Below are 25,547 nucleotides of genomic sequence, written 5' to 3'. Positions count from 1 at the left end.
CTATTGACATGATCATATTAAGTTACAGTGTTTGGCTGAGAACAGTTTACTAAAACATGAAATATTTTAATTCAGCTAAAACTTTCTCCTTGGCTTCAAAAATAGCTCCCATGAGCAGTATGTTGCTATAGAAAATAACCTTGAGGATTTGTTAGCATTGCTTTATCTATATATTTTAAAATTATTTTGAGACTGATAATTACTTTCATTGTCTTCAGTATTCTATCAACCAAAATGTTACCAAAATAGTATTTCTATATGATGCTAGTTGATGTTCATAGAGATGACTTTGAGATGTGGCTTTGCCTTCTGGCTGATCAAAGAAAATTAAAATTTTTTTCAGTTTTGTTTTAGTGTTTGATCTACCTTAGTTTAGGTTTTTTCACCTTTTTTTGTTTTTGTTTGAAAATGGATAGTCTGTGCTATGTGTGATATGTTATTAGTAAAAACGCTCAGTTTACCAAAATACCCCATTTTCTTTTATCCTGGATCAGAGTTTCTCCTATAAGAAAGACTGAAATGTGCTAGAAGAAATCATCTACAGGACAAAACACTAATATCCTCATACCTCAGACTTGTAGGTTATGATAGTTGGAACAGATAACACACAGAGCAGTACAGAGCAAATTCCATGTGTAAATGTCTGTCTTTGCTCCTGCTAATACTTAAATTATAACCTTTTTCCTGCTAAGGTTTCTTTCCTTGATCCTATTTACTTTTTGTTTACTCTAGTCCAGCAAAATTAAAAAGGGAAGCAAAGGAGACTGTACTGTACTGAAGCCTACACTCATGGCTGCTGTCCCGGTGAGTATAGCATGTCAGTGTCGTCCATGGCCTGCACTTGGACTTTAAAAAAAGTAACCCTCTTAAATATTTGTCAACGTTTTTAAACAATTGTACTTTGTGGAAATTACAGTAAAATGTGTCCCTTAAAATCTTAGATAAGCATCTGGAAAAGATGAAATGGCAAACTTCTAAAGTGGATGCCTGTAAGGGTTTGCTGATTCTTGAAAATTAAGTGATGAAACTGACCTAGCTCAAATTACCTAGTCTGAGAATTGGTCATAATACTATAAAGATAGATGACACTCCAAAGATCATTTAGTTTAGTCACTTCATTTAAAAATGAGGCAACTGAGGCCATCCTAGAAAACTGGGGCAGTGTATCCAAGGTTACAGAGCTGGTTCATGGCAGAGCTGAATCTAGAATCCAAGCTGCTGACCCTTATGGTGGCTAAGAAAGATTAAGGAAACTGTCATATGAGAGAACTCCCAGAGAAAAAAAGTTGAATTCTCAGTTCAGTTCAGTTACTCAGTCGTGTCTGAGACTTTGCGACCGCATGGACTGCAGCACGCCAGGCTTCCCTGTCCCATCACCAACTCCCAGAGCTTGCTCAAACTCATGTCCATAGAGTAGGTGATGCCATCCAATCATCTTGTCCTCTGTCGTCCCCTTCTCTTCCTGCCTTCAGTCTTTCCCAGCATCAGGGTCTTTTCCAATGAGTGAGCTCGTCACATCAGATTGAATTCTAGATATTAAAAATCTTTATGTGAAATATTGCCTTTCATAAAAATAAGATGTTACATTTTATAGCCTTGTAATGATAAATTATTAAATATTTAACAATGTTTCTAACTTGTATAGTCAAATATATTCTAGCACTTTAGGCTTTAGAAACTCCAGTGGGAGTATCACTACTGCTTGTATTATGATCAGACGTTACATCTTATCCGATTATCTTTCTAAGAATTATTTTTGCATATGGAAAGCCTGTGATTAGATAATGAAGTGTTCAGTCCAAGTTTTTCTAAGAATTACAGATGGAAGATAATTTTTTTTTACCTTCAAATTACCAAAATAACCAAAGTATTCGATCAGAGTAGCATTTGCATTTTTATTTAGAAAGTGAAGTGAAGTCGCTCAGTCGTGTCCAGCTCTTTGCGACCCGTGGAGCCCACCAAGCTCCTCCGTCCATAGGATTCTCCAGGCAAGAATACTGGAGTCAGTTGCCATTTCCTTCTCCAGGGGATCTTCCCGACCCAGGGACGGAACCCAGGTCTCCCACATTGCAGGCAGATGCTTTAATCTCTGCACCACCAGGGAAGCCCTTAAATGCAAGCAAAGATTTCAAGGGAGGAAAGGAAGCCAGGTTGAAAGACGGGGGAGGAGGCGGTGCTGTAGAATTCAGCAAGTTTACAAACTGAAAAGAGAGTCTTCTGATTAAAAGCATCATAAAATGCTGATAATAGGTTTCACAGTACTTAACTATGTTCCAGACACTGTGCTAAGTGCTTTAGATGGATCATCTTGCTTAATCCTCTCTAAGACTCTGCTGCTGTTGCTGCTGCTAAGTCACTTCAGTCATGTCCCACTCTGCTAGGTGGGTCCTTGTATAAAGAAAAAAAAAATACTTGCCAAAGGTCACAGAGCCCATAGATGGTAATTAAAACTTGAACTGTGATGGCAGAGACTTCTTAACCACTGTGGCTGTCTATTTACGATTGTCTTTGGGAAACAGTATGTTGGGTTTATTACCCAGAAGTTCTTAGGAAACCGTATCAGAGGACATAATTAGGGAGGGGGAAGGACCGAGGAGTCTAGGAAATAATGTTTGAATTTAGGCCTGAAAGATAAACAACAGTTAGCTGATATGCTGTGTATCTTTTAATTACCTGTTTTTCATTCTTTACTTTGTGTCTTGGGAGGATAACTCCAGGAGGATTTGCACGTGTTTTGATTTCTGGTGGGGCTTAGCCACTTGTTGGTGCTCATGAGAGATCAGAGAACGGAGAGAGAGGTCTACCTATTTACTGACTTTGCCTCTTCCCTGCTAAGCTGCCATTTTTGGTAGTTGTTGCCAGTGCTCATTGGATAGTCTCTTTCCTATTGGCTCTAACCAGGTCTTTCCCATGGCAATGGTCCTCCATCAGATTCTAGTAATACTTCTCTCCTCTCACTTCTTCAGACCTAGAGATAGTAAACCATCTCTTATGTTGCTAGTTCACTGATGCTTCACCATACCTTATTGGTTCCCTTAGCTCTTTCCACTCCTCTTTAAATAAGCCTTAAAAAATCTTTTTATTGAGAATTGTTTCTGGTAGACTATTTTCTCAGTTTCTCTCCTGAGTCAGAATAAAAGATACATTTAGTATTGTAATATTCACGTACATGATGAGAATTCACAGTAAATCACTACTTATAAGTAATGACTATTGAATGTCATGTAATATTATTAGGTCGATTTAAAGGGTGACTGAATGTGCTAACAATAAACCCTGCCAGTGTGTTGCAACTGTGTTGAGTTCTTTATTCATTAAGGCCTTTCTGTATCTGTGACTGGTATCTAGTGTTGGAAGGAGTGGTGAAAGTAGTTCTCACACATCTGCCTCACTCCCATGTGCTCTTTTCCACCCAACCTTTTTTTTTTTTTTAAATGACTTATACATGATTTCGGTGTTGACCATCTGGTCATGTCCATGTGTAGAGTCTTCTCTTGTGTTGTTGGAAGAGGGTGTTTGCTATGACCAGTGCATTCTCTTGGCAAAACTCGGTTAGCCTTTGCCCTGCTACATTCCGTATTCCAAGGCCAAATTTGCCTCTTACCCCAGGTGTTTCTTGACTTCTACTTTTGCATTCCAGTCCCCTATAATGAAAAGGACCTCTTTTTTGGGTGTTAGTTCTAAAGGTCTTGTAGGTCTTCATAGAACCATTCAACTTCAGCTTCTTCAGCATTACTGGTTGGGGCATAGGCTTTGATTACTGTGATATTGAATGGTTTGACTTGGAAACGAACAGAGATCATTCTGTCATTTTTGAGATTGCATCCAAGTACTGCATTTGAGACTCTTCTGTTGACCATGTTGGCTACTCCATTTCTTCTAAGGGATTCCTGCCCACAGTAGTAGATATAATGGTCATCTGAGTTAAATTCACCCACTCCAGTCCATTTTAGTTCTCTGATTCCTAGAATGTCGATGATCACTCCTGCCATCTCCTGTTTGACCACTTCCAATTTGCCTTGATTCATGGACCTGACATTCCAGGTTCCTATGCACTATTGCTCTTTACAGCATCGGACCTTGTTTCTATCACCAGTCACATCCACAACTGGGTATGGTTTTTGCTTTGGCTCCATCCCTTCCTTCTTTCTGGAGTTATTTCTCCACTGATCTCCAGTAGCATATTGAGCACCTACTGACCTGGGGAGTTCCTCTTCCAGTATCCTATCATTTTGCCTTTTCATACTGTTCATGGGGTTCTCAAGGCAAGAATACTGAAGTGGTTTGCCATTGCCTTCTCCAGTGGACCACATTCTGTCAGACCTCTCCACCATCACCCATCTGTCTTAGGTGGCCCCACACAGCATGGCTTAGTTTCATTAAGTTAGACAAAGCTGTGGTCCCTGTTGGAGAAGGCAATGGCACCCCACTCCAGTACTCTTGCCTGGAAAATCCCATGGATGGAGAGGCCTGGTGGGCTGCAGTCCATGGGGTTGCTAGGAGTCGGACGACTGAGCGGCTTCACTTTATTTTTTCACTTTCATGCACTGGAGAAGGAAATGGAAACCCACTCCAGTGTTCTTGCCTGGAGAATCCCAGGGACGGGGGAGCCTGGTGTGCTCCCGTCTATGGGGCTGCACAGAGTCGGACACGACTGAAGCGACTTAGCAGCAGCAGCAGTCCCTGTGATCAGATTGACTAGTTTTCTGTGATTATGGTTTCAGTGTGTCTGCCCTCTGATGCCTTCTCGCAGCACCTACCATCTTACTTGGGTTTCTCTTACCTTGGACGTGGGATATCTCTTCACGGCTGCTCCAACAAAGTGCAGCCACTGCTCCTTACCTTGGACGAGGGGTGTCTCCTCACGGCTGACCCTCCTGACCTTGAACGTGGAGTAGCTCCTCTCGGCCCTCCTGCGCCTGCTCAGTCGCCGCTCCTTGGACGTGGGGTAGCTCCTCTTGGCCGCTGCCCTTGACCTTGGGCGTGGGGTTGCTCCTCTCAGCCCTGCCCCTGACCTCAGGCGTGGGGTAGTTCCTCCCTGCTGCCACAGCACCTGACCTCAGATGTGGGATAGCTCCTCCCAGCCACCGCCCCTGACCTCAGGCGTGGGGTAGCTCCTCTTGGCCGATGCCCAGATTATGACTCCTTATTGGCAAATTCAGACTTAAATTGAAGAAAGTAGGGAAAACCACTCGACCATTCAGGTATGACCCAAATCAAATCCCTTATGATTATACAGTGGAAGTGAGAAATATATTTAAGGGCCTAGATCTGATAGATAGAGTGCCTGATGAACTATGGACGGAGGTTCGTGACATTGTACAGGAGACAGGGATCAAGACCATCCCCATTGGAAAAGAAATGCAAAAAAGCAAAATGGCTATCTGAGGAAGCCATACAAATAGCTGTGAAAAGAATAGAAGTGAAAAGCAAAGGAGAAAAGGAAAGATATAAGCATCTGAATGCAGAGTTCCAAAGAATAGCAAGGAGAGATAAGAAAGCCTTCCTCAGCGATCAATCCAAAGAAATAGAGGAAAACAAGAGAATGGGAAAGACTAGAGATCTCTTCAAGAAAATTAGAGATGCCAAGGGAACATTTCATGCAAAGATGGGCTCAATAAAGGACAGAAATGGTATGGACATAACAGAAGCAGAAGATATTAAGAGGTGGCAAGGATACACAGAACTGTACAGAAAAGATCTTCATGACCAAGATAATCACGACAGTGTGATCACTCACCTAGAGCCAGACATCCTGGAACGTGAAGTCAAGTGGGCCTTAGAAAGCATCACTACGAACAAAGCTAGTGGAGGTGATGGAATTCCAGTTGAGCTAGTTCAAATCCTAAAAGATGATGCTGTGAAAGTGCTACACTCAATATGCCAGCAAATTTGGAAAACTCAGCAGTGGCCACAGGACTGGAAGTGGTCAGTTTTCATTCCAATCCCAAAAAAAGGCAATGCCAAAGAATGCTCAAACTACCGCACAATTGCACTAATCTCACATGCTAGTAAAGTAATGCTCAAAATTCTCCAAGCCAGGCTTCAGCAATACGTGAACCGCGAACTTCCAGATGTTCAAGCTGGTTTTAGAAAAGGCTGAGGAACCAGAGATCAAATTGCCAACATTCACTGGATCGTCGAAAAAGCAAGAGAGTTCCAGAAAAACATCTATTTCTGCTTTATTGACTATGCCAAAGCCTTTGACTGTGTGGATCACAATAAACTGTGGAAAATTCTGAAAGAGATGGGAATACCAGACCACCTGACCTGCCTCTTGAGAAACCTATATGTAGGTCAGGAAGCAACAGTTAGAACTGGACATGGAACAACAGACTGGTTCCAAATAGGAAAAGGAGTTCGTCAAGGCTGTATATTGTCACCCTGCTTATTTAACTTCTATGCAGAGTACATCATGAGAAATGCTGGACTGGAAGAAGCACAAGCTGGAATCAAGATTGCCAGGAGAAATATCAATAACCTAAGATATGCAGATGACACCACCCTTATGGCAGAAAGTGAAAAGGAACTAAAAAGCCTCTTGATTAAAGTCAAAGAGGAGAGTGAAAATGTTGGCTTAACTCTCAACGTTCAGAAAACGAAGATCATGGCATCTGGTCCCATCACTTCATGGGAAATAGATGGGGAAACAGTGGAAACAGTGTCAGACTTTGTTTTTGGGGGCTCCAAAATCACTGCAAATGGTGCTTGCAGCCATGAAATTAGAAGATGCTTACTCCTTGGAAGGAGAGTTGTGACCAACCTAGATAGCATATTAAAAAGCAGAGGCATTACTTTGCCACCAAAGGTCCGTCTAGTCAAGACTATGGTTTTTCCAGTGGTCACGTATGGATGTGAGAGTTGGACTGTGAAGAAAGCTGAGCGCCAAAAAATTGATGCTTTTGAACTGTGGTGTTGGAGAAGACTCTTGAGAGTCCCTTAGACTGCGTGGAGATCCAACAAGTCCATTCTAAGTGAAATCAGTCCTGGGTGTTCACTGGAAGGACTGATGTTGAAGCTGAGATTCCAATACTTTGGCCTTCTCATGTGAAGAGTTGGCTCATTGCAAAAGACCGTAATGCTGGGAGGGATTGGGGGCAGGAGGAGAAGGGGATGACAGAGGATCAGATGGCTGGATGGCATCACCCCCTCGATGGACATGAGTTTGAGTAAACTCCAGGAGTTGGTGATGGACAGGGAGGCCTGGCGTACTGCAATTCATGGGGTCACAAAGAGTCAGACATGACTGAGTGACTGAACTGAACTGAACTGATACATGATTTATTGGTAGGATACACATGGTGCAATTTATTTACCTTGGTGGGGGCTTAGATTGAAATATAGTTAAGGTATGCTGCTGCTGCTAAGTCGCTTCAGTCATGTCCGACTCTGTGCGACCCCATAGACAGCAGCCCACCAGGCTCCCCCGTCCCTGGGATTCTCCAGGCAAGAACACTGGGGTGGGTTGCCATTTCCTTCTCCAGTGGATGAAAGTGAAAAGTGAAAGTGAAGTCACTCAGTCGTGCCCGACTCTTAGCGACCCCATGGACTGAAGCCTACCAGGCTCCTCCGTCCATGGGATTTTCCAGGCAAGAGTACTGGAGTGGGGTGCCATCGCCTTCTCCGAGTTAAGGTATAGTATTATATTAGTTTTAGGTGTACTTGTACTACATGGTTTGTCATTTGCATACCATACACTTTCTTAAGAGGAATAGTTATAGGATGTTAAAATCCTTTTAGAGAGTCTTTGGGATTTCTCAATCACAGATATAAAGAAGGATTTCAGTGTATCCAATAGTGATTCTTTTTGAGGAAATGGAGAGAAACAACATTGTACCATACTTGAGTTGCCATGCAACCGTCCCTCCCCAGCTTTATTGAGATATAATTGACATATAGCATTATGTCAATTTTGGAGAAGGCAATGACACCCCACTCCAATACCCTTGCCTGGAAAATCCCATGGATGGAGGAGTCTGGTGGGCTGCAGTCCATGGGGTCGCTAAGAGTCAGGCACAACTGAGCGACTTCACTTTCACTTTTCACTTTCATGCATTGGAGAAGGAAATGGCAACCCACTCCAGTGTTCTTGCCTGGAGAATCCCAGGGACAGGGGAGCCTGTTGGGCTGCCATCTATGGGGTTGCACAGAGTTGGACACGACTGAAGCGACTTAGCAGCATTGTGTCAGTTTAAGGTCTACAATGTGATGATTGGATATACATATGTATTGCAAAATGATTACCACAATGTTAATTAAAACATTTATCACCTCACATAGTTACTATTTGTGTGTTTATGAAAAGAACATTTAAGATTTTATTTTACCAACTTTCAAGTATACAATACAATCTTATTGATCATAGTCACCATGGTGTACGTTAGATCTCTAGACTTATTCAACTGGAAGTTTATACCCTTTGACCAACATTTTCCCATTTCCCTCACCCCCTAGACACAGGCAACCACCAATTTATTCTCTATTGCTATGAGTTCAGCTTTCTTATGTTTCACATATAAACGAGATCATGCAGTAGTTGGCTTTTTCTGTCTGACTCCTTTCACTGAGTATAGTGTAAGGGCTGATTCTGCTGTCTTCATTTGAGAATGACTCTGTTCTAGCATTAAAAGAGCCATCCATAGAGTTATTCATTGTAGCACAACTGAATTTACATTATTTGCTCTTTTAAATATTTAAATTAGGTATACATGTGTATGCTTTATGTAATAATTCTTATTGATTTGTGCTAAGTAATGCCAAAAAAACATCATCTAGTGATATAGTGATAGTTGGGGCTTTTACTGCTTGGTTGGTTTGTTTTCTGTTTTCTACGTATTAGCTTGGGAGTTAGTATATCCCAAACCTTGAACTACTCCTAATTTTCCAAAGAGCTGTGAGGAAGAATCCTTTTGTTGTTGTTATTGTTAACTTAGCTTCTATTAAGATGGAATAGGAATGCCTCATGTATAAGGAAATAATTTTAAGAAACTGTAAAACTCTCTGCCAGGCTGTGAGAGTTACAAGGTAGCAGTAAGAACAACATTATGATTATATTCAACATTGTTGGATGTTTTAGTGCTGTTTGAGAACAAGTCAATATATTTAAAAGAAAAGAAATATTTTAAAGTTATTTTTATGTTACATGTGGACGAATTATTTATACTTTCAGTTCAAGTCAGTTCAGTCACTCAGTCATGTCTGACTGCGACTCCACTGACTGCAGCACGCCAGGCCTCCCTGTCCATCACCAACTCCTGGAGTTTGCTCAAACTCATGTCCATTGAGTTGGTGATGCCGTCCAACCATCTCATCCTCTGTTGTCCCCATCTCCTCCTGCTTTCAGTCTTTCCCAGCATCAGGGTTTTTTTTTTCCAGTGAGTCAGTTCTTTTCATCAGGTGACCAAAGTATTGGAGCTTCAGCTTCAGCATCAGTCCCTCCAATGAATATTCAGGACTGATTTCCTTTAGGATGGACTGGTTTGATCTCCTTGCAGTCCAGGGGACTCTCAAGAGTCTTTTCCAACACCACAGTTCAAAAACATCAATTTAGTCAATGTTTAAAACACTTCCATTCAATAGATTTATTAATTAGCCACACCACGTGGCTTCCAGGATCTTAGTTCCCCGACCAGGGATTGAACTCAGGGCCATGGCAGTGAAAGCACTGAGTCCTAACCCCTGGACCTCCAGGGAATTCTTGTAAGAAATTTTAGATAAAGTTAGGGTAAAGAAGTGAAGAAACCCCTCTACTTGCTCTTAGTGTTTTTGAAATAGTAAACAAGTTAGTGAAATTAATTCTTTAATAAAGTAAATATTTCCATTATGTTAAAGACTATTAAGATTTTGTAAATAGAGTATTTTCGACTAAAGGCTATCACAGTGTTCATGTAGTTCTTTTCATATTATTTAATATATTGCTTACCTTTCAGGAAATCATGGATAGAATTTATAAGAATGTTATGAGCAAAGTCCAAGAGATGAATTATATTCAGAAAACTCTGTTCAAGATAGGGTATGATTACAAATTGGAACAGATTAAAAAGGGATATGATGCACCACTTTGCAATCTGTAAGTATATTTCACAGACTCTGTAGTTTGAGCTTTTAAATATTTTTGTGTTTTAATATCTGGAAGATGAATAAGTAAATGACAAGTTAATTTAGTTTGAGCATCACCACCATGATCATAACATTGAATTTCTCTCTTACTCACTTCTAAGCTTTGTTGCTTATATAGCAAGCAGAGGACCTTAAACTCTAATCTTGGCAGTTTAACAAATTTTAATAATTTGTGTACATATTTAAGATTTAATTATAAAATTTGGTCTCATGAAGAAAAACTAGAGTAGACTTTTTCTCAAGATAGTTGAAAAAAAAGTCATCTAACTAAAAAAGTGATTTTCAATATTTATTTTGTGTGAAGGTTTCTGATTTATTGTATTCATAAAATATTAAGCATATGAATATAATGGTTACTTTAAATGTAGTGCTGGGGAGTCAAGATGAGGAAGCATTTTTCATTGGAAGGGAAATAAGATAGATGACAAAATGTTCCAAAGATTACATTTTTTCCATTGACGTCATCCTTTTCTTTCATTTACTATGTGTCAAAGCAGTTTCCCAACACTGTACAGTTTTCTTCTTGCATTTTTCAGAGTTTTTCTAGCATTTTTTAAGGTGTTACTAGTTGTTGCTTTGATCGCCTCTCATTATCACAATGGTCCCAAAATTTAGATGTTCAACCAAAGTTGAGACATCTTTTACAGAGGCTATGAATTATGACGCTTGGTGAGTCACCAAGAATAATCTATTCATACATTAAAATACAGATAGCCAGTGGGAATTTGCTGTGTGACATGGAGAGCTCAACCCAGTGCTCTGTGACAACCTAGAGGGGTGGGATGGGATGGGAGATGGGAGTGAGGCTTAAAAGGGGAGGGGACATATGTATACCTGTGGCTGATTCATGTTGATGTATGGCAGAAACCAGCACAATATTGTAAAGCAATTATCTTCCAATAAAACATTTTTAAAAATCATTTATTGCCCCTTTTTATCAAGGATACTGTTTAAAAAAGTGAAGGCTCTGCTGGGAGGGAATGTCCGTATGATGCTGTCTGGTGGAGCACCCCTGTCTCCGCAGACACAGCGATTCATGAATGTCTGCTTCTGCTGCCCAGTTGGTCAGGGTTATGGATTAACAGAAACGTGTGGTGCTGGGACAGTTACTGAAGGTAAGTTTGTTTTTTTTTTAATTAAAATTTATTGAAGTATAGTTGCTTTACAGTGTTTTGTTTGAACGTAAGCATTTTTAACATGGCAAATAATTATATAATTATAATTGCTATTGGGAACCGTGGTGACTTTATGCCTCTTAAGTAATATTGGATTCAGTGCAAATCTACATATTTTAGTTTTAGAAACTTTTAGTTGAGTCATGTGTACCCTTTATTTGTCAGCCTCATAAATATTTATGACACATTGTCAGCCCTCAAAGTTCTTTTACCCTGGTCTCATAATCTCTCTCTAAAATGATCACTTCTTCAGAGCACTGCACTCTTGGATTAGGTATCACTTTTTTTTTCTCCTAGCTTTCTTTTTTTATTATCATTGGAGTAGAGCTGCATTGGAGAAGGAAATGGCAACCCACTCCAGTGTTCTTGCCTGGAGAATCCCAGGGACAGAGGAGCCTGGTGGGCTGCCGTCTATGGGGTCACACAGAGTCGGACATGACTGAAGTGACTTAGCAGCAGCAGCAGCAGAGTTGCTTTATGATGTTGTATTAGTTTCTGCTTTTACACTTTTGTGCTCCCTCTTGAACCTGTGTTCCTATCCTGACTTCTTGTTTGCTTTCTTTTCTGTTATTTTCAACAGCCTACAGCAGGGTTTCTCAACTTCAGCACTGTTGAGATTTTGAACCAGATAATTCTTTATTGTTGGGACTGCTCCTGCATATTGTAGGATGTTTAGCTGCTACATAGCTGCCAGATGATGTGACAATGAATTATATCTTTAGTTGTTGCCAAGTATCCCTGGGTTGTGAAACAATGGAGTAGAGCAATCTTTTTTGTTATCTCACTTTCACTTTAAACTCCTGTCCAAAGTCAGTGCCATTGTCCAAAACCATCTGTCCATTGCAAGATTGTGTATGACAGTGTTATTCAGTTCAGTTCAGTTGCTCAGTCGTGTCCGATTCTTTGCGACCCCATGGACTGCAGCACACCAGGCTTCTCTGTCCATCACCAACTCCTGGAGCTTGCCCAAACTCATGTCCATCGAGTCAGTGATAAAATCATTCAGGGCATTAGCTTTGAAGTCATTGGATGGTTTATTTTTAATATCTTTAAATTTCACTCGATCTCCCCATGTTTTTCATTGGATTGCTCCCTCCCCTGGCTGCCACCTTTGGCATCTCACCTTTTATTACTTCACCATGTCCTAAAGTAACAGTCTTTCAACTGCTGTGTCTGCCTCTATTATATCACTTCTGTTTCATCCTGTATTCTTCTGTTAGACATGTCCACATCAAACACTGCTTCATACCTGGTGAACCTAGATTTCAAGCATCTCTAACCTGGCACCATTGTACCTATTCATAATTATTTCCCACCTGTGTATACACCTGGGTTCTTTTCTCCAGACAAGCCAATCTTCTCTGTCTTGTATTTTCTGTTCCCTTCTCTTGGAATGCCCCTTTTGCTGTCTGGTCCCAGCCATCTTCTCACGTGCAACTCTTCTTTCCCAGCCATTTCATTTTATGTTGATCTTTCTAGCCTCCAAGGTGCTAGTGTGCTCACCTTCAGAACCATGCAGTTTACTATTTAAATGTGCTCCAAATTATTTAATGTGCTTTTCTCTCCAGGTAGTTTGTTTGTAAGCTTGGTGAGGGCAGGGTCTCCTTACCTTTAATGTGTTTTTCTCACAATGTTTAATGTAATGCTAAGGTACATAATAAGTTGTCCATAAACACTTGATTAATGCACGCAATAATCACATACTACAAAAGAACAATATCATCAGTGAAATGTCATGCACTAATTAATATCCTTGTTACTCTTTCCCTTATAGTTACTGACTATACCACTGGCAGAGTTGGGGCCCCTCTTATTTGCTGTGAAATTAAGCTAAAAGACTGGCAGGAAGGTAAGCATTTTATGACAAACTCTAGTGTTTCTAGATATGCTGAAAATCACCACGAGCCTCTAGACTTCCATTTTTTTAAAAGTGTTAGGTTGTCAATGGTAGCAAGTGAGCCTTTGCTGTTGCTTGTTTTTTGTGCTTTCTTTTTCTTCAGTAACATCATTAGGTTCCCAATAGAAAAAGAAAATCTCTAGAATCTAGGCATGAAGATTCTGAACTTGGGAGTACTTGATGGATGGTAAAAAGGAAAACGTTCTTAATGGGGCATTCCCTGGGTTCAGAGAAGGATATATTATCCTATCCTTTGAATCTCGAGATTGCTAGTGAGTAGATTTGGGCTGAGAAATGAAACCCCAGGTTTTCAGGGGATACAGTGACTAATCACACACACACTCCCCCAACTTCTTAGCTCTTGACCCCAGCAAACATTTTTATAGTTGAGAATCCACTGTCTATCTTTGTATAGTTTAATTTTTATAAGTAACTGTAGAAGGTGAACCACTTAGAGACCTGTGCTTTACAGACATTAGTGATAATCCTTTTCTATAAATCAGCTGAAGGCAATCTTCCTGTGATGAAATTGTGAAAAAACATTAAGCATATTCATTAACTGCAAAATAATTAACAACCTAGCCATGCCGAATGAAGAGTAATTAAAAAGTTTAAGATTTCCTTCTATTTTTAATTTACTGTATTTGGTATATAATATGTAAATTGAAGACATACAACATGTTATTTTGGTACCTTTATATATTGTAATATGATTGTTGCTGTAGCGACATTCAGCATCTCTATTACATTACATAATTGCCTTTTCTTTATAGTGGATGGGATAGTTAAGTTTTAGTCTCTAAGCAAGTTTGATGGATATAGTACAATATTATTGTCTGTTAAGAAAAAATCAAAGCTTAACATTTAAAAAGGGAGTATTCACCTTAGGATGGAGTCATAGACTGAAATTTTAAAGGACCAGTTATCTTGTTGTACATATCCCTTAGGTTGTTCAAACCCAAGAAAATGAATGTGCTTTGTCTGACATAAATTTGAAGTTTCTAAAAGTGTTCTTCCTATGTGACTTTTTAATTATGTGCATTATTTTTGGTGCTCTATGAGCAAACAACCATTTCTTTTTAAATACCATGTTGAAAAGCCAGTTTCATCCCCAGGTGTTTTACATCTTGGAAATAAGACTTCATTCTCCCATGGTAGTGCCTTTGCAGCTTTAGAATGAAAATTTGAAAAAATATAGGGGCTGTGTGTCTATGTATATTGGGCATCAGCATCAAAATTGCTGTAGTCAGTGGGTTATTTATTAAGCAGTGGAATCAGAGAAACAAGGTATATTATAAAACTTGGTAAGAATAATTTTGCCTTTAATTTTTATTTTCTGATTTTTCTGGTACTGGGCTTTAATGTCAGTTTTGTGGGGAGTGGGTCCATGTTTGGAGTTTTCCTTGCTATGAAAGAATCTTTGCTTTATATAATACAAATGATGTTCATGCTTTACATACAGTGAGTTTTGTCATATTAAAATATTGAATTGTTTTAAATTTATAAGAGTAGCTAACAGCTGGAAAGAACTCTGCTTTTAATTCTTTTATGACTTAAAATCTAACCAGCATCTCAGTTTATCAATTTGAATTTTTGTGTATTTTCCTTAGAGTAAGCTTTGTTCAGTAATAAACAAGTAATGAGTGTAATAAAATGTTTCATTACTCATTGTCAATGATTTCGGTGTTTTCACTTTTAAAGCCATGACTGACCAGAGGCAAAGTGAAGAAAATAATGTTTCCCTCTCACTTCATAGTTTCTCTGGTGGCTCAGGTGATAAAGAGGCTGCCTGCACTGCAGGAGACCCAGGTTCGATCCCTGGGTCAGGAAGATCCCCTGGAGAAGGGAATGGCTACCCACTCTAGTATTCTTGCCTGGAGAACTCCATGGACAGAGGAGTCTGGCAGGCTACAGTCCCTGGGGTTGCAAAGAGTTGGGCATGACTGAGCGACTAACACTTTCTTACTTCATGGTGTTGCCTTTGAGAGCACTTACTCTCAAACTGCTCTCTTTGATTAAAACAATATATTTGAAACACATTTGATATCAAAATATTAATAATTTATTTATAACAGCTTCAAATATTATCCTACTTGGGGTGATTTTATTTTAGTAGATGTCTGTGAACCCTAATGATGTCTGTGAAGCTTTAATGATGTTCTGAGTGTGAAATTTTATGGTCCTTGAAAGGTTTCAGATGGGTTGGTACTTCTGTAGTCACAGTCACCCTCTGTCCTCACACAAATCTCAGTAAATATTAACTAGTATGCTCCTGTAGAGTGAAGTAAAATTTGACCAGCAAAAAATATTAGCAAAGGATCTTTAAGAATTAATGCAAGTAAATTTTGCTTTGGAACAGTAACTAAATAGTTTTTATGACCTCCAGGCGGCTATACAATTCATGACAAGCCAAACCCCAGAGGTGAAATCGTAATTGGTGGAAAGAATATCTCCATGGGATATTTTAAAAATGAGGAGAAAACGGCTGAGGATTATTCTGTGGATGAAAATGGCCAAAGGTGGTTTTGCACTGGTGATATTGGAGAATTCCATCCCGATGGGTGTTTACAGATTATCGGTCAGTGTGTTCTCTTTTTGTGCTTTTCTGTAGTTTTTGCAGCTTCAACAACTATGAAAGGTAATATTGATCAAGTCATTAATAACTTTGATGATGGTTCCATTGGTTTAAACTTCAGACACGTTATTTAATTAATGTCTGTGCTTCCCCATCTGTGAAATAGGGACAGCAACACTGACCTGGCAGGGGTTTTGTTAGGATGAAATGAGTTTGTATAAAATGCTTAGAGCAGGGCAGTGCTTTCACCTTAGTTAAGTGGTAGTAGAAGCAACATTAGAGTGAGCAGACATAAATTTGAAGTTTCTAAAAGTGTGCCTTCTTTGTGACTTTTTAATTATGTGCATTATTGTTGGTGCTCTATGAGCAAACAACCATTTCTTTTTAAATACCATGTTGAAAAGCAGGAAAATAGCAGTTGGTGATGAGAAAACAAAAATTGCTCAGAAGAGGGATTTTTGGTTGGTTGGTTGTGGGTTTTTTTCCTTTTTTCATCAACTACATTTGGTTACATATAACCATGTACTGCAACATACCCTATTCTAGGGCTTCCTCACCATTTACCTCCCCACCCAAGAGGCATTGTGGACACATTATTTTCCCTGCTGCTGCTGCTGCTGCTGCTAAGTCGCTTCAGTCGTGTCCGACTCTGTGCGACCCCATAGACGGCAGCCCACCAGGCTACCCCGTCCCTGGGACTCTCCAGGCAAGAACACTGGAGTGGGTTGCCATTTCCTTCTCCAATGCATGAAAGTGAAAAGTGAAAGTCGCTCAGTACTATTATGACTCTAACTAGCCTAGACTCTTAGAACGAACTTTTTGGCCAACACATCTCAGTTCTTAACGTTAATCTATTCTGAGAATGTCAGTTGGCTTGGCACTGCCTTTATTGAGCCTACTAGAATAGACTTTGAAGTTCAAAACTACTCCAAAATAGCCCTTACACTACTCACTTTAATCAGGCAAAAGTGAAAAATTTGACTAGCTAATACCGATCACAGCGTTGGGTCTCATTCAGGCCCTTTTAAAGCCATAAAATTTCCTCAGTCGTATCTCCAGTGGTCCATTTAAATCTGTCTCTGGACCCGTATGTGACCTGAATAGAATTAGAGATTTCCTGAGAAAAGCTGGTTCTTCGCCTAGAAGTTTGATCTGCCAGGGAAATTTCCTGGAAGCATGGCTTGATTTAGAACCAGTAACAACCTCATTGCCTTTTTCCCCTTGATCCTTAATTGTGCTAGAATCAAAGGTTGTCTCTGTTGGCATGTAGAGTGGGTTCCCAGCCCATGGGTAGGGATATAAGACAACCTGATGATTAGCCACGCTGTGCCATCCTGTGCCAGCATGTTATTAGAGCACAGTCATTTTAACAATAAAAAATTGAAAAACTTTTGGTGTGGGATATAACATTTTAGCCAGTACTTCTTTAAGTAGGCATTTTCTTTTTAACTGATGTGTGTGAGCAGGCATTCTATATAACAAGCTTTTTAGAAGTATCTTTATAACTAAAGGTTAAGGCAGTGGGATGGAAAGGAAATCAAAATTGTACATACCTGTACTGTGGGTAAGCTAACATGCTTCATGACTTACAGACCGTAAGAAAGATCTGGTGAAGTTACAAGCAGGAGAATATGTGTCTCTCGGGAAAGTAGAAGCTGCACTGAAGAACTGTCCACTTATTGATAACATCTGTGCTTTTGCCAAAAGGTAATTTTAAAGTCGCATTTGTTTCATATACTTACAGTAACAGGATAATTGGGGAAATATTGATACAATCATAAGGGAAACATTAAACTTTCAGAGTTGGGGAATGTTATACATTTTATGAAAGTTCTTGAATTCAACAGCTTAAAGGTCATTTGAGATAACCCAGACATTTTAACCATTTATGGACCACCTACAACGTCTTGCTATGCCACAACAGTTACTTGGTTTAACATCCATAACAACTGAAACTTAGCATAAGTAATTTTCCTAGGAAGGTAACACAACTAGTGTAAGTTTTCTAAATAAAAAGCCTGAGAGACCGAACCATTTTCTTTCTTTGTATGTTAATATGATTTATTTTTCTGGACTTTATTACCCCCTTTAAAAAATTTAATTGTAAAAATCACAAAACCTAAATTTACCATCTTAACCATTCTTAAGACAGTTCACTAGGGTTAAGTATACTTACATTGTTGTACAACCAATCTCCAGAACTTCTCATCGTGCAAAAATGAAACTCAATATCCATTAAACAACTCCACATTTCCTCCTTCCCACCATCCTCCCCACCCCCTGTCCACCAACATTCTCCTTTCTGTTTCTGTGAATTTGACTACTCTAGATACCTTAAATAAATAGAATCATACAATGCTTGTCTTTTTGTGACTGGCTAGAATATTATTCAGCCTTAATAAGGAAGGAAATTCTGATACATACTACCGTATAGATGAACCCTGAGGGAAATTCTAAGTGAAATAATCCAGTTACAAAAAGATAAGCACCATATGATTCTGTTTATTCAAGGTATCTAGAGCAGTCAAATGGCAGAATCTCTTTCTTTCTCATGGCTCAGTAATATTCCATTGTACATATAGACCACATCTTTATCCGTTCATCCACTGATAGACACTTGTTTCTGTATCTTGACTATTATAGACTAATGCACGCAGTCCATTACATGGACTATGCAGCTGTGAACATGGACCAGCTGTCTCTTTGATATCCTGTTTTCATTTCCTTTGGATTTATACCAAGAAGTTAGATTACTGGATCATATGACAGTTCCATTTTTAATTTTTTGAGGAGCCTCCATACTGTTTTCTATAGTGCCTGCACCAATTTGCATTCCCATCAACAGTGCACAAGTGTTCCTTTTTCTTCACATCCTCCCCCAAACTTGTTATTTCTTGACTTTTTGATAATAGCCATTTTAACAGGTATGAAGTGATATCTTATTATGGTTTTGATTTGCATTTCCCTGGTATTGAGCACCTTTTCATGTACCTGTTGGCCATCTGTATGTCTTCTTTGGAGAAATGTCTATTCAGATCCCCATACCTATTTTAACTGAATATTTTTTGCTGTTGAGTTATATGAGTTCTTTATATATTTTGGATATTAGCCCTGTATCAGATATGATTTTCAGATACTTTTCTCCCATCTTGTCGGTGGCCTTTTCATCTCGTTGATGGCTTCCTTTGCTGTGCAGAAGCTTTTTAATTTTATATGCTCCTACCTGTTTGTTTTTATTTTGTTGCCTTTGCTTTTGGTGTCTAATTTAAAAAGTCATTACCACACCTATGTCAAAGAGCTTCCACCTTTGTTTTCCTCTAGGAGTTTTATGGTTTCAGGTCTTTGCCCATTTTTTAATAGAATTATTTTTTTTTTATTATTGAGCTGTATGAATTCTTTATACATGCTAGATATTAACCCCTTATCAGACATATCATTTGCAAATAGTTTGTCCAGTTCCATAGATTGCCTTTTTATACTCTGTTGTAACCTTTGATACACAAAAAATTTTTTCTTTTTCTTGTACTCTTCATCTATTTTTTCTTTTGTTGCCTGTGCTTTTGGTATCATATCTAAGAAAGCATTGCCAAATCCAATGTCATAAATCTTTCCCCTTGTTTTCTTCTAGGTGTTTTATTATTTTAGATCCTACATGTTTGGGTCTTTGATCTATTTTGAGTTTAATTGTCCTATGTGCTATAAGATACAGATCCAGCTTCGTTCCTTTATATGTGACTATCCAATTCTTTCAACACCATTTGTTTTAGAGACTGTCCTTTCCCCATTGAGTGGTCATGGTGCTCTTGTTGAAGATCATTTAACCATATATGCAAGGATTTATTCTGGACTGTATTCTATTCCATTGGTCTATCTATATGTCTGTGTTTATGGCAATACTATGGGCTTTATTACTTCTTAATGAACTTGTAAAAAGAGAAATATATACTTGGACTTATATGTACTATTTTCGTTGAATTTATGTTTTAAAATTTCTGTTCTGCTTTATTATCTAAATTTTTAGTGACCAGTCCTATGTGATAAGTTTTGTGGTTCCTAATCAGCAAAAGTTGACACTTTTGGCACAACAGAAAGGGGTAGAAGGAACTTGGGTTGATATCTGCAATAACCCTGCCATGGAAGCTGAAATACTGAAAGAGATTAGAGAAGCTGCAAATACCAGTAAGTAAGAAATTGTTTGTCTGCTGAAGTCCTCAAAAGTTATTTAATGAGGTCCTATGCATTAGGCTTTTCAAGATGTTTATTTGTTTTGACAATAAAATATTTAATGAGGTCCCATGCATTAGGCTTTTCAAGATGTTTATTTGTTTTGACAATAAAATACAAGTTTTTTTAAAAAAAAAACTCTTAAATTATATATAATGAATTTTCTTGTTGAAAGGATCTTTAAATGTTATATGGTGAAGTAACCTATCTAGTTCTTTATTGCATGTCACAGCATCCCTGCTAAGTGGTCATCTGGCCTGTGTTTGGAATGGTCTGTCTTTGTTCTCATTGGGCTTCCCTGATAGCTTGGTTGGTAAAGAATCTGCCTGCAATGCAGGAGACCCCAGTTCAATTCCTGGGTCAGGAAGATCCCTTGAAGAAGAGAAAGGCTACCCACTCCAGTATTCTGGCCTGGAGAATTCCATGGACTATATAGTCCGTGGGGTCGCAAAGAGTCGGACACGACTGAGCGACTTTCACATGTGCCCTGGTGTGAATCTTTTATCATTTACTATTATGTGTACTTACTTGGTGTGGGCCCTTTTAATCTAGAGATCTCTGCTCTTTGTTTCTGGGAAATATCCATTGACCTTTTGTTGTGTGTTTGCTTTTCTTTCATAGTCTTTCCCCCCTTTAAGTTTCGGGTTCATGTTTTTATCTGGGACTACTTTTATATGACTGTTGACCTTCTACATTCATCCTCTTATTTTCTTATCTATTTTTTCTTTCGTATTGTGTCTTGTCCATTTTGTTTTATATGCTGGCAGATCCCTCAACCTTATCATTGCTTCAGTCTATTGAATTTCCAGCTTCTAATATCAGAATTTAGATTTTCAAGAGCTCTTTCCTGCTTTCTCAGTGTCCTTTTAGTAGCATCCAGTTGCTCTTTCAGGGATGCAGTCATCCTCTGAGGATAACTTCTATGAAGTTTTCTTCTTCTGTTAGTGTTTCTATTTCCTCCAAGTTCCACTTTCTGCTTGCTTTGGTTAGCCTCACATACATCTGCTGACCTTTGTCCATTCATATTTGAGAACAAGGTACTAAAAAGCTATTTGGAAAACTTACTGGGCTTCACTGAAAAGTTACTCAAATGTTAATATCTTGGGTAATACTGTTGCTGCAAAGAAGACTTCTCCACTCTCTTCCCTGGAGTGATATTAACCTGAGTGTCAGTATTCTGGAAGCCACAAAAGGGACTCGGGGCTGGGGTTGGGGTATGTAGATCTTCTCCTCACTGAATTCTTAGGTTTTCAGCTTTATTCCCTCACTCTCTTGTACCTGGTGTCCTTGAGTCCAGAGTCTCTAGTTCAGTTGGGGCTTCCCAGGTGGCATTAGTGATAAATAACCCATTTGCCAATGCAGGAGACTTAAGAAATGCAGGTTTGATCCATGGGTTGGGAAGATCCCATGGAGGAAGGCATGGCAACCCCCTCCTATATTCTTGCCTGGAGAATCCCATGGACAGAGGAGCCTGGCGGGCTACAATCCATAGGGTCACAAAGAATTGGACATGACTGAAGCAACTTAGCACACATGCACACCTATCTCCAGCCTGGTTGGGGACGAGCAGAGTAAGAGAGAACTGTCCTCTGAAGAGGCGGGGGTCAGCCCTCCTGTTTGCAGTGTGCCTCTCATCCCTTTCTTTGGCCCCTGTAGCTTCTGTCTATGGGCTCGGGAAGTTGGTTTGCCTCTGTCAGTGTCCTTCAGTGTCAGCAGTTAGCTTTTTAGCCAGAGAAGGCAATGGCACCCCACTCCAGTACTCTTGCCTGGAAAATCCCATGGACGGAGGAGCCTGGTAGGCTGCAGACTATGGGGTCGCTAAGAGTCAGACACGACGGAATGACTTCACTTTCACTTTTCACTTTCATGCATTGGAGAAGGAAATGGCAACCCACTCCAGTGTTCTTGCCTGGAGAATCCCAGGGACGGGGAAGCCTGGTGGGCCACCGTCTCTGGGGTCGCACAGAGTCGGACACGACTGAAGCGACGCAGCAACAGCAGCAGCAGCAGCTTTTTAGCCCGTTTGCTTTTGGTCTTCTAAGATTTTATTGAGTCCTCTCACCCACTGTTCTCTTTCTCATGTTCCTGTTTTTTGTCTGTGAGGTTAATACCTTTTTAATATAAAAAATTATTTTCAAACTGCTTATTTTCCAGGGGGACCTGTATAAACTGTGTACTCTGTATGCTTAATTGGAAGCTGTTAACCTAGTTTAACCTGTTGGCTTCCCTCCAAAAAATGAAAATATCATTTTTCTGAGGATAGGTTACCTATATTCATTCTAAACTACTGGACAATACAGAAAATTTAAAGGAGGAAGCAAAAATCACTTGATATTAGTTACCTTTGGGTGGTGACATTACTTTCTGGTATATATACTCAACGTATCAATGTCATCTACTTTCTTCTAAGTCAGTAGATATAGAATTGCACTACCTTTTTTTTTAGCTAAATAGTATTCCAGTACAGGGAGGCCTGGCGTGCTGCGATTCATGGGGTCACAAAGAGTCGGACACGACTGAGCGACTGAACTGAACTGAACTGATAGGAGTGTCTACTTGTTAGACTTTTTCCCTCTACTGTTAAACAAATAGACCCCCACCTGTTGTTGCCTCCAGTCAATTTTCCTTATGTAATTATTTTATTAGTGTGAATCCTTAGCCATTGAATTTCTTTTTTAAAAATAATTTTATTTATTTAGTTTTGGCTGTGCTGGGTCTTTATTTCTGTGTGTGGGCTTTTTCTGGTTACAGCGAGTGGGGTCTTCTCATTGCAGTGGCTTCTCTTGTTGCAGTGCACAGGCTCTCGGCACATGGGCTTCAGTAGTTGCAGTCCCTGGTCTCTAGAGCACAGGCTCAATAGTTGTGACACACTGCTTAGTTGCTCTGAGGCATGTGGGATCTTCCCAGACCAGGGAGTGAGCTTGTGTCTCCTGCATTGCCAGGTGGATTCTTTACCACTGAGCTACCAGGGAAGCCCCAGAAATGAAATTTCTGAGTTAGGGAAAATGTATATTTTAAAGGCTTATGGTTTACCTTAGACTTCCCAGGTGGCGCTAGTGGTAAAGAGTCTGCCTGTCAGTGCAGGAGACATGAGACGAAGGTTCTGTCCCTTGGTCGGGAAGATTCCCTGGAGCAGGGCATGACAATCCACTCCAGTATTCTTGCCTGGAGAACCCCATGGACAGAGGAGCCTGGCAGGCTGTACTCCATAGGATCGCACAGAGTCAGAAGCAACTTAGCACGCATGCCTTATATTGCCAAATAACTCCCTCTTCCCCTAGAAAAATTGGACTAGTTTATACTCCTGTTAGAGATACATGAGCACACCTATTTCCCTAACTAGGGTACTATTATTTTTATAGATTACCTACTTGAGTTCCACTTTGGTTTAAATAGTTTGCAACATTTGTTAGCAAGTTGAAGTTAAAAAACTATTTCCCCCAAGAAGAACATTCTTCTAGTTAACCCTGGTCACTGTAAGTTTTGGATAACAGTTATTAACATAATCTAAAAAGTATGTTACTTTATAATCATAAAGACAGTGGCTTAATTTTTTCTTAAAGTTGGTTTTGTTATAGTATTATTGACATATCACACTTTTTATGTTAATATCACCAGGCTTCCAGAATTTTCTTTGACACAAATCCTCATTTTTTTCTTTAAATATAGTATTTTAAAAACAATTTCAGTCAATAGGCTGTTAGTCACTCTCAAAGTACTAATGGACTGGAATGTGATTTGAATAATTCATCATTGAATATTTAACTGTGTGAAAGCAATAATGGCGGAAGTTTTTCAGGCTGGAAAATGGAATAAAATTCTAGGACTTAATACATCTACATAACTTTCCTGTGTTTGGAATGGGCATGAAACTGAACAGTTCATGATTTGGTTAATGAACAGTAATCATGAGTTAAGTCTGTATAATTCATGAGCTTGTCTGTGCTGCAAAAGATTTATTTTACTAATCTTTTGCTTCAGATTATAATTTCAGAAAGTGAAAGTGTTAGTCACTCAGCTGTGTCTGATTCTTTGTGGCCCCATGGACTGTAGCCCACCAGGCTCCTCTGTCCATGGGATTCTCCAGGCAAGAATACTGGAGTGGGTAACCATTCCCTTCTCCAGGGGATCTTCCCAACCCAGGGATAGAACCTGGGTCTCCCATTCTTTAACTTTTGAGCCACCAAAGAAGCCCTAATTTCAGAGACTAAGGCAAAAAAGTATAAAATAGTTATGACTGATCTCAGCTAAATCTGCCTGAAATCATGCATTGTTCACAGCAGGCCTCTTCATGTTTTAAATAAAAGTGCAAGGTATTGATAAGAATACAAAATAATTGTTTTGGGGTGATTTGACAATTATCACTGGCTAAAAACCCTGACATTTGCTGCCACCTGCAGGTCACATTTCATAATGTCCGAGGTGATTCTGATAAAATGCCATGATTACAATTGTCTTTTTTTCTTCCCCCTAATCTTTTTCACTTGTTGGCAATTTTTCCTTTTTATAGGAAACTGTGTGATTGCCTATTGTTCTCTATAACTTGTGGTACTAGATAATGTTTAGGCATTTCCAAAACTGGGAAACCTCTGATGCAGCATTTTAAAAATATATATGCTTTATTTGCTTGTGTGCAATTGAAATAATATGCCTGTTTTGTCTCATTGTTGTCAGTGTTTCTGGAATAGGACCTAGGTAAGTAGGGAAAGTAATACAAAATAAAAGGTTTTGGAGCCTGATCAATACTTGAGTTATTCCCTTCAACTTTGGCTTTATTTCAGGGACCTCTGTGTAACTGAGCTGTAATGTATCATCGGAGTAAATACGGTTAATTTGAACAAGTTTTGACAGTGTTAGTCGCTCAGCCATGTCCTACTCTTTGCAACCCCATAGACTGTAGCCTGCCAGGCTCCTCTGTCCATGGAATTCTCAAGGCAAGAATACTGGAGAGTGTTGCCATGCCCTCCTTCAGGGGATCTTCCTGACCCAGGGATCAAACCTGGATCTCCTGCATTGCAGGTGGATTCTTTACCATCTTAGCAACCAGGGAAACAAGTTTCATATCCTTTTATTTACCTTTTTAGGCATCACTTTTAGGAAGTTGGTTTTAAGTAGGTCAAAAGATTACTTTTCATACTCAGCTTTATATTTTTCTCTTATTTTAACGAGAAACTCACTAATTCAACCAAGTTTTCATAAAACTTAGACTAGCCTTAGAACAAAAGCTTCATTGAATTTGAGTTCTTTGTGCCTATCACTAAAACCAAGTTATCCCTAAAGTTACCTAAGGCTGTTTAGTAGTAGTTTTAAAGCATGCGGATGTTTGTGTCTTCAAAACTGCTGTTTTAAATAATAGTGTATAAAATAAAGCTCATCTGTACATTAACATTATTGTTAGTAGTGGGCCTTCAGAATCTTAAAGAAGATGTTGTATTAATAATAAGTAACTTCACTGACTATAACTTATTGAGATTTAAAATCACTGAGTACTATATTGATCGCTTCTCTTTATTTTCACCGTTTTCTTATATTTCTTTCAATAAGTGTTGTCTAACTC

General features: G+C 39.2%; 1 protein-coding gene across 7 annotated transcripts in view; it reads left to right on the top strand.

Annotated features, from left to right (window-relative positions):
• Positions 1 to 25,547, top strand: part of ACSL4 (acyl-CoA synthetase long chain family member 4) — a 77,605-nt gene that overhangs the window by 48,080 nt on the left and 3,978 nt on the right. For all 7 annotated transcript variants that reach the window (XM_015461586.3, XM_002699866.6, XM_024988727.2 and 4 more), the window contains exons 9-15: positions 733 to 804; positions 9,930 to 10,069; positions 11,062 to 11,234; positions 13,069 to 13,143; positions 15,578 to 15,769; positions 17,359 to 17,473; positions 19,788 to 19,945. In XM_015461586.3, coding sequence (XP_015317072.1) covers positions 733 to 804; positions 9,930 to 10,069; positions 11,062 to 11,234; positions 13,069 to 13,143; positions 15,578 to 15,769; positions 17,359 to 17,473; positions 19,788 to 19,945 — 925 coding nt within the window. The remainder of the gene's footprint in view (positions 1 to 732; positions 805 to 9,929; positions 10,070 to 11,061; positions 11,235 to 13,068; positions 13,144 to 15,577; positions 15,770 to 17,358; positions 17,474 to 19,787; positions 19,946 to 25,547) is intronic.

The sequence above is a fragment of the Bos taurus genome, chromosome X (genome assembly GCF_002263795.3).
Source record: "Bos taurus isolate L1 Dominette 01449 registration number 42190680 breed Hereford chromosome X, ARS-UCD2.0, whole genome shotgun sequence".
Taxonomy (NCBI): Eukaryota; Metazoa; Chordata; class Mammalia; order Artiodactyla; family Bovidae; genus Bos; species Bos taurus.
This window is presented reverse-complemented; position numbering and strand designations above follow the sequence as displayed.